At 33.9% G+C, this 9,329-nt stretch overlaps 2 protein-coding genes across 3 annotated transcripts; both read right to left on the minus strand.

The window, feature by feature from the left end:
* Positions 1-32: 32 nt before the first annotated feature.
* On the minus strand, positions 33-4,844 carry mim (missing-in-metastasis). 2 transcript variants are annotated; one of them, XM_066736691.1, is made up of 12 exons: positions 4,165-4,844; positions 3,926-3,987; positions 3,774-3,847; positions 3,414-3,590; positions 3,063-3,343; positions 2,684-2,983; positions 2,362-2,490; positions 2,092-2,242; positions 1,710-2,006; positions 1,500-1,636; positions 1,058-1,422; positions 33-986 (listed from the first exon to the last, which is right to left on the minus strand). In XM_066736691.1, the coding sequence occupies exons 1-12, from the start codon at positions 4,234-4,236 to the stop codon at positions 344-346; spliced, it is 2,688 nt and encodes an 895-aa protein (XP_066592788.1). In that variant the 5' UTR covers positions 4,237-4,844; the 3' UTR covers positions 33-343. The 2 variants fall into 2 exon arrangements, with proteins under 2 accessions (XP_066592788.1, XP_066592789.1); XM_066736692.1 differs by lacking the exon at positions 2,362-2,490.
* Positions 4,845-5,718: 874 nt separating this feature from the next.
* Positions 5,719-9,329, minus strand: Not10 (CCR4-NOT transcription complex subunit 10). The gene is made up of 10 exons (XM_066736693.1): positions 8,344-9,329; positions 7,913-8,238; positions 7,726-7,832; positions 7,516-7,667; positions 7,235-7,434; positions 6,882-7,173; positions 6,457-6,804; positions 6,290-6,399; positions 6,155-6,233; positions 5,719-6,078 (listed from the first exon to the last, which is right to left on the minus strand). Exons 1-10 carry the CDS (start codon positions 8,747-8,749, stop codon positions 6,023-6,025), a joined length of 2,076 nt encoding a protein of 691 aa, XP_066592790.1. The 5' UTR covers positions 8,750-9,329; the 3' UTR covers positions 5,719-6,022.

The raw sequence follows: 9,329 nt of genomic DNA on the forward strand, positions 1-9,329 counted from the left end.
AATACTTTCCTAAATAAAATGCTTTAAATTCTAAATTATTATAAAATTGAACAAACTCATCGAACAAAAGATGCTATACACAAATTAAGCTCAACTAATCATTCAGTTCACTACTACCTTAGATTCCTTATTCTAAAATACAAGTGTTTGCAATATCCATTGATATAAACGGAAAGCACTGAGTTTACAAAAGTATTGTCTAGCGACCTGCTATTACAAACTGCGTCAAAACTTCTACTCGAACCGGAAAGAAGCAAATCGGATCGCGCTTTTAGCAAAGAAAAAAAAATACACGGATATTGAAAACTGATTAATCATGATCAAGTGTATAGAAAGAAAATGCTCAATAGATTTTAGGAGCTGATCGATCATTGATGGGACCGCTGGTCTTTCTAAGAGAGGTACCCCTACGAATTTGGTCCATCAGTGAATCCCTTACTTGGACGGGATCCATGATGGGCACACGGTTGGCCATTATCCGACGAACACTAGCAGATTTACTTGTACTATTAGCCCCTTGACACGTTTGCCTCTGAGGCACTAATTTGGCGTTTATAGCTTCAAGAAGGCCAGTAGAAGATTTGGAAGTTTTGTTAATCTGTTGATCAATTGAATGCTTCCTCGCGGACTTTGGGCTCCCTTGAGCACTCCCTGGGGCATTCCTGCTGTTCACCAATTGCGCGTTTAACACGGCCATGAAACTCTGGCCTACTCCACCTGGACCTTGACCTTGAGCCTGGCTTTGACCAGAACTGGAGGATGTTTGAGCGGAGCTTGCTGATCGTTCTTGAGACGCTGTACGCACAGCTGCACAGGACCTTTCGACGACGGAACGCGTTATTTGCAGAACGCTGCTTTGAACCGTACCGGCTGGATTGTTTAGATACGTTTGTGCCTGGCCAGCCGTCTTACGCAAAAGTGAAGGGCTAGCCGGCGTATGACGCAGCTCTGTTAACGTTCTCACAGTTTCCGAAACAGATATCGACCTAAAACAATGTTATTTGTTTATGCGTATAATTATTTTATTAAATTTATTTAAAGTAAGAAAAAAGTTTACCTTTGTGGCGTTGGACTTGCAGTCGGCGATGAGCCTTCCAAAAGAAAGGCTGGCGGTGGGGGAAGATTTTCAGTCTCATCGTTAGTAGTTTCAGTAGTAATTTCTTCATTAGCGTTGGACAAGGGAGTACTAAAGGTACTAGTTATAATAGAAGAAGTTCTTCTTATCGGAGGGGCTGGCCGAGATGCTTGATGCATCGATCCTCTTCGCGTTATAGGAATCGATGCAGCACCAGATACATTCCAGCTATTTTCAGTCTGATTCTGTTGCAAGTGCGGAAGTGCCGTTTGACTGCCATATCCACTGCTTGATTCTATACTAGATTCTGAGGTTTGACTGCCACCATCTTTTTCTGTCGCTTCAGTCTGTAATAAACGCAAAACATCATTTAAGATATTTATTTAGAAAATTGTTCATGTACCAACAAAAAAATATTTTATACCTTTTCGTTTCCTGGTGTCGTTGTTGCTGGCGGTGGAGGTAATGGAAAGTGCATTTCTTGTGCCCGACTTGCTGCTAAATTTGCAAGCTCGTGCATATTTACATACATGGGCTGTACCAGTTGATGACCTCCTAATTCTAATGATATGATAAAGAGGAAATATATAGATTAATAGAAATATGTATAAATTAAATTGAAAGATCACATTACCTTTAGCTAGATGAGCTGGAATTGGCAATTTCGGTTTTCCGCGAGGACTTCCTGGTGGTTCATTTTTATTCGGAATGGAAGGCCGTTCCAGGCTGGAGCATCTATTTGGTATTGGCGGTCGAGGTCCTCCATTATTTCTCCGCATCTGTATTCGAGATAATTGTTGATTTGAGGAAGAACAAGATGAGGAAGAGGAAACCGGAGAAGCTGGCTGACTATGGCAGCCGCTATTGTCACGATCTGGTGCTTGAAAGGTGTAAACGCTTAAAGCAGGTCTTTGGTGGCCTTTTTCATATGCTAAAATTATTTAAAACATATTAATAGTCGAACGAATTGACATTTTAACCAAATTATTCACAAAAAATGATAAAAAATCTATTACCAGAAGATATGGTATGAGGTCTTTCATTAACAGTTCCTTGATTCTGCTTATCATACTGAGCATTATTTTCTTGCAAATCTGGCCAAGTGGACGTTGTTGCAGGTCTAGTTACAGTACAGCCAGTATTGCCTTGAGTAGTTGCATTACATACCTATAATTATTGCAATCGTCAACAATTTGGTGATTGAGATAAAACATAAATATAAGAAACATTTAAACATCGATCTTCATTAGTAGCTAAAAGCAAGCATTTAAACTAGTGCGGCTAACCTGATCCTCGGAAATAGGTTGATTATATAAAGTATCTTGGGAAGTAAAACCAGAATCACGTGAACTGCCAGTGGCCAAGTGACGCAAGACGATCATACTGCTGATGCTGGAAGGTCTGACGCCTACAGGCTACAATGAGTACAACATCGACTACTACATTCATATACAAAGCAGATGCTACGAACCGCTACTAGCACGACACATAGCTTGATGCACTAAACTGGTACTGGTATATCATGCGATATACCGATCACTTTAATTTATACATCTACTAGTAGATTTAAAAATTGAAAAGGAGCCGAATTATTTTCAACAAAATTACCTGAGAAAGGGATCTATGCCAAGGATATCCTGATGGACTTGGATGACTTTTGCAGGAACCACTACTACTACTGTTCAATGAGCTAATCGAACACATTGAGCTTTTTCTCGATCCAAGAGACAGAGATGGACTCGAAGGAGGCGTCGCTAGAGACCATTGAGTCACGTCACAAACTTTTATATCCGTAATTACTTGTTCGGATGCAGGCGGCAAGTCATGTGGTGCGGCTGTATGTCTTTGTAATTGATCCGAAACTTCTTGTAGATGCGTCAGCTCCATCAGCATTGCAATTTCTTTATCCTAATTTAATAATTGCTTCATATTAATCATAATCTTCTTAATATAAAAATTATTTAATTAAAAAATGGACTATACTAACAAGAACAGGTTTTAAATATCTAGCAAGTAGACAAAAACGACCACGTTCTTCCAAAAGAGCTGCTCTTACAGCTTTTCTCTCAATTTCTTCCAAACTGAGTCGTTTTTCCTGTACTACTGCAGCTGATGTTTCTAGCATCTTGTTCAATTCTGAGGTTTCAGAAGTATCTTGAGTATGACCTTGAAATTGATTATGAATATGACTCTTGCGTGCTTTCTTCTTTTGTAAGCGTAAAGTATCTGTAGATTGCTTTTTTAATTCAGCCCTAGCCCTTTTATATTCTGAAAAAGAGATGATTGTATTTAGTAGGAATCTAATATTAAAACATTATTAAAATTTAAAATAAATTACCTTTGGCATGCTCTTTATCCAAATTTATTAATGACTTTTTCCAATCCTCTAGTTTCTCTTGCAAAGGCATTACCAAAAAATCCATTATAGCACAGGTAAAAGATTTCATACGAGTCTCTACTTTTTTGTGTCTTAAACATATTCTAGTTAAAGCTGTTCCAATTTCCTTGGTTGCACCTAAACCATAATTTTATATTTATTGAAAGAAACATTAAGGCAGATCTTATTGAAGAGATCTACTATTTGCAGGGCTACTTAAATGTTGATGGTCTTTGTAAACTAATTTTTATATCCATCGACATTGCTCTACTTTTTGAGCTACAAACATGCTATCGTATTTCACACAATTAAATGCATTACCTCTTGCATTAGTAGCTGCATCAGCAATTTTCTGAAAAGCCTCAAGATATGCAGAAATTGCCAGAATTGCAGCTCTACAAACAACAAAAAATTAAATGGCACAATAAAATACTAAACTGAAAATAAAACCAAATACAACAATTATTTCTTACTCTAGGCAAGAATGGAGCTTTGTTGCCTTTGATATTAGATCTTCCCATAATGGAGCTCCTTTCTGAAACAATTTTTTTACTTAGTAAATTGAAAACAGCTTAAATTATAGTAAAGAAAGTTGTACAAGATAATAGATAAATCAAGAGTTTAATAAAAGGGGATAGAGAATAAAAATAATATTCTTTTTCATTCTATATATTAATATTTGATGTCTAGGTCTATTTGTAAATTATTGTACCTTCATATCAGTAATTATTTTTTGAAAGAGTCCGCCCAAAGCGCTGCATTCTCCCTCAATTGTTGCGTCCATCTTCCTGACCGATCAGAATCGCTATTCACTTTGCCACTATTCCACTATCCCCGTGTTTACTATTCTTTATTCAACCAATAATATTAACAAGAATCACTTCACGTTACCAGAAAGAAAATTCGTATTAACTTCACAGCAAAGCCTTTCTCTCATATATCTTGTCATTTTCTTTGTTATTCGTAACTTCTTTAGGAAACAATAAAAGGAAAACTAGCAAATACAAATGATAATCACAATTTTACTTCTTAAATTTGCTACGCTCAAATTCTATAAATGTTGCGTTAATTTCTATCATTTTAAAGGGGTCAGAAGTATGTGGGCACGATTATTACAAGTTTTGTTGACGTAAAATGTAAACACTGTACATACATATATATATATATATATATGTGTGTGTGTGAGTAAGAATCGTTTGACGATCAGCAAATTATATTTCTACGGAAAATATAAAAACGCGTGTTTGTATGTCCGTTTTTGATGTGATAGAAATACGGCCTTTCTTCCCATTCGGGATAGCCGAATTCGAGACTGGTGAGAATATATTCCCACTCGTTATTTTGGAGCACTTGGAAATTTGAGCTCGGAACGAGCAAGCGGACTTACTCCGATCCTAATAATGAGCACTTCCGCAGATATAGTCTGAACCGTTGTGTATACATATATATAGGTATAGCTTACTACACTTGTACATGTATGTACATACATATACATTGGTATACAGTTTTGTATGTATGTACTCCGTTCCCGCTTGGGGGATTTAACCATACTATAACAAATTTCCGAAGCAAATCGAGCTCACCCGATCTGGAGCAGGGAGCCTAGACAATCTACATAGATATATAGAAGACTATTTGGAGTGGAGTGTATACACGTACTGTGTACTGTGTGTCGCCGTGATGTGTGTGGAGTGTGGACATGGACTACGGACGGACTGCGAAGTGCGGAGCATGCAGAACAGTGTAGCGTGTGCACGTTGTGCACTGTGAACTGACTGCAGTCTACAATGAGTACAGTCGAAGTAATCGAAGTTCTGTCGACACTTCAATAGTGCGATTGTGAACTCCAGATCTAAAACTCTGTTATGCTTTTCTTATCGAATTCCCTGACTACTTATCATCATCGTCGCGCAGTGGTCTATTTAAAGTAAAGATAGCAAGGACTAGCCATGTACATTACATGCTGATGAATCCTTAAACTAAACTCAATAATCTCTAGTCGATCAAATAACTTCCTTATTAAGAAAATGATTCCAAAAGCCCACTCCTCACCAATCCGTTTTAATTTTAAAACAATGAGAGAACTCGACTCACTAAAAATTCTAATAATAATAAAGAATAAATGCAATATTTAGTCATTTGAATATACTAGGTATACGGCAATAAAGCCGCTTCCGCAGAACCAGTTAGCGGAACTAACGAGTTTAGTGGCCTGGATGGGCTTGCATTCATAAACAATATTAAAGATACTTTTTATTTGAAATATCTTTATTTGGCATCATTGCAATGCTTTCAGTCACAGACGCTGCATAGTACACTACAGCTTGTCGTACGGATTAGAATACGAATTTTCATATTCTTTTTGTATATCAAATATATAAAATCTTACAATGATCGTTTTATAGAATTTTCAAATTCGCTACGTAAATAAAAATGGTTTTTATTATGAAATTACTAATTGATTTCTTTGTAGCGTTAAAAATACTCAGAGCTAGTATTCAAAGATAGAGAATTTTTAAAAATATTTGCATCTTTGACTCAATGAAATTACTAATATTTATATGACATAATTATCGATATTGGGGGCAATGCTGTTTTATTATTGATCTTGAAATATCAGCATGGCCTGAAACAAGAATAATAAATGTATTGCCATCAACTACTCTCAAAGAAATGTCATTACTAAATAATATGAAAAATACCTAATTGTAATTCTATATATAAAGCTAACATTATTACATGTATAGGCACGTCGCAATCTTGACCTTTGGACATCCAAACCTATAATAAAAAAATTAGTTTTTTGCTTTTTGCTCTTCAGCATTAAAGAACTATACCTGTTTTAATGTTTCTCCTGACTTATCAAGTTCACCGCGAATGGCATACGCTACAGCTAAATTATAGCGTAATATTGCAGTACCAGTGGAAATTGATGTAGGATACCAAGCTGAAAAATTATTGAGAGTTAAGATAATGTTATAAATCTAATACATGTTTCTCTTACATTTTACAGATTTTGGGATCAATTCTTCATTTTTTTCCTTATCCTTATCAGAGCTTTCTGACTCAGATACAAATATATTTAAGTCTTCAATATACTCTGGTTTCAGATATTCAATTGCTTCATTTATTTTGTTCATAAAAATTAAACTTTCAGCAGCATATAAATTACCTAATAATTTATATGCACCTGGTAATTTTTTGATACTCAACAGGGCCTTAGCATGTTCAAGCGCAATAACATAATCGCCAAGACATAATGATACATAAGCACTTGCAGCTAAAATGCTAATTTTCAAATTAAGTGCTTCTATAATTGTTGATTGAGATTGGGCGATTACATGTTGATTATCTAAAACAGTGTTATATATTAATAGTATTTTCTCTTTAATTCAATTGCTTAGTATATTAACAAATTTAATGTCTTACTTAAACTATGACCAGAAGTCAATGTTAGTGATAGTGCTTGTGGATTGGTAAAAGGAGTAGTGGATATGTTAATTTCATTATCATTTGGCAACAGAAACAATGCATTTTTCAAACATAATGAGCCAAACTCTAAAGTTGGCTGTGGTATAGCATATGACAATCCTTCTGTATGATATTTTATTTCTTTCGAAAGTGAAGAAGCTAATATAATTTTTCTATAAATCCCAGTGCCTATAACTTTTTGAACTAAATCTTTCCGTCGTTTTTGAATATTAAAATCAATTGCATTTGTCTAAAATTATGAAACAGGATATATAAGAGATTAAGATTTCTTTGAATTCAGCTTTACTTACAGATTTATAGCAGCAGATACAACATTCTGCCATCCTTAACCAAAGCTTTGGATTATTATGTAGCATTTGAGCAGCTTCGGTAAAGCAATCAAATGCTTTTGTTGGTTGCCCAGCATGTAAAAAAGATACACCTAAACTGTACATTAGTTCATAATGTCTATTTCCTCGCAGTGTATATAATGGCTGAGAAGACAAAGGATCTAAAAAATATTTAACTTATAAGTTTTTATGAAATTTATATAATTTTCTTATTGCTTTTATAGATACAATCATATACTTGCCATTGTCTTTTCCTTGTACACTCTCTATGGCACTTTTATTTTCATTCAAAGCTTTTTGTAAATAAAAACATGCTAAATTTGGTTTACCCATTGCTAAATGCAGGCAAGCCATGTTATTATAATATAAAACAGCTGATGATTCTCCGCATGTTCTAAATAAATAAATGATTTTTTATTCTCTAAATACAATTATAGAAGCAGAAAACTTACTTAAAATTAAAAACTTCTGTTGTAACTGAATTCAATAATTTAATGGCCTTTTTATAATTTCCCCTTAAATATTCTAAGTGTGCTTTTATAAAAACTGTTGATGCACCCTAAAAAATTTAAAACAAAATTAAATTTTGTTATAAGCATAAGACATTTACCTTATCATTAAAAAATCCTATCATTTTACCATTTGTGAATTTAAAGAGACTAATGTTTTCCATTCTTTTTTGCACAATTTAACTTGTTGCGTCAGGAGATATATTCTTGCTTTATACTTTAGAAGTTTAATCTTAAAAGCATCAAGAGAAATATCACTTGAATCCTTCTTCTGATCTTTTTGCTCTTTTACAGGCTTAATATTACTTTCTTTATCAACAGATACTATTTTAGATTTATCAATAGATATAAATTGACTTTCTATATAATTAACTAAAGACATTGCTGCATCAAATTGATAGGTTACTATGTGTAATTCTATTAAAAGTAAACATACTTTATGTGCTAAATTTTCCTCTGAAAAATTAAAAGTATTTTAATTAAAATATAGATTGATATAACATATTAAAATAAATTTATTATTTGTAAATACATAAGTTCTCAATATTACTGAATACATACCCATTGGCTCAATAAATGTAAACAACCTGTTCAAAATTTTAAGTGCAGCAGTATATTGTTTTGTATGATATAATAGAACTGCTTGATTGTATCTCATAACGCATTTTTCAATATCATCCATTATGTCATTAGAATCAGATGTTGCTTGACCACATATAGCATTTAAACTTTTCCTTATTAATTCTGTCTTCTTCAAATCATTTTTAAAATATTCTACAATGACTTTATTGTGCATTACTTTCAAATCTTTTGGTCGAAGAGTTTCAAGCTTATTTAAATATGTTAAACTGACTGAGTAAGCACCCTTTTGAAATTCTGCCAGTGCATTTTGAGCTAATTCACGTTCCTGCTCTGCTATAACAGCAGGTCCGATATCTTTACTCATAGTGTCATTTGATTCAGTCATTACGTATGTGTGTTACTGTGACTAGGATATCACATGAATTTATAATTAAATTAAGACAATATATCTTGATTTATATATTCTTCATCAAATCCATTTTCTTACTAATTTATCATCATTTACACGAATATTTAACAATATTTGACAGTTAAGATAAGGTTATATTGTACTATTTTTATAGAAATTTTATTATTTATAAAATATTAGAAATTATTAATAAAAAAAACTATTATAAAAATTTGAGTAACTCATCAAATCAAAATAACAGTAATTATTAAATTTTTTCTCTTTCCACACTATCATTTACCAACTGTCACAAAACACTTGTAAAAAATATAGACTGATGAAGACCATGTCATAAAGACTAATAAAGACGAGAAACGGGATGACAGAAATAGAAGGAAAAAATGATGAGACATGAGAGAGAAGTGAGAGAATTGAGAGCTTGGTGGGAGGGAAAGAGGGACGGACAGTGGACACCGGGAGTACCGGGACTGTCCGGGACACTCTTCGACGTATACTACACACACACTATAGAGAAATGGAAACTATGGAATGGAGTGGAAGTATGGCGTCAGTGTAA

The sequence above is a fragment of the Prorops nasuta genome, unplaced genomic scaffold (assembly GCF_024137725.1).
Source record: "Prorops nasuta isolate Cenicafe-Biocafe unplaced genomic scaffold, Cenicafe_Pnas_1.2 PNAS00015, whole genome shotgun sequence".
Classification (NCBI taxonomy): Eukaryota; Metazoa; Arthropoda; class Insecta; order Hymenoptera; family Bethylidae; genus Prorops; species Prorops nasuta.

Bases quoted from the DNA above. Each gene is read 5' to 3' on its own strand.
- mim (XM_066736691.1), bottom strand. From the start codon at position 4,236: ATGGACGCAACAATTGAGGGAGAATGCAGCGCTTTGGGCGGACTCTTT. The intron at 3,848-3,925 runs GTAAGAAATAAT...TGTTGTTTGTAG, and splicing joins AAGCTCCATTCTTGCCTAGA to AGCTGCAATTCTGGCAATTT. The intron at 3,591-3,773 runs GTAATGCATTTA...ATTATGGTTTAG, and splicing joins TGCAGCTACTAATGCAAGAG to GTGCAACCAAGGAAATTGGA.
- Not10 (XM_066736693.1), bottom strand. From the start codon at position 8,749: ATGACTGAATCAAATGACACTATGAGTAAAGATATCGGACCTGCTGTT. The intron at 8,239-8,343 runs GTATGTATTCAG...TTAATTTTTCAG, and splicing joins TACATTTATTGAGCCAATGG to AGGAAAATTTAGCACATAAA. The intron at 6,400-6,456 runs GTAAGAGAAACA...ATAATTTTTCAG, and splicing joins GATCCCAAAATCTGTAAAAT to CTTGGTATCCTACATCAATT.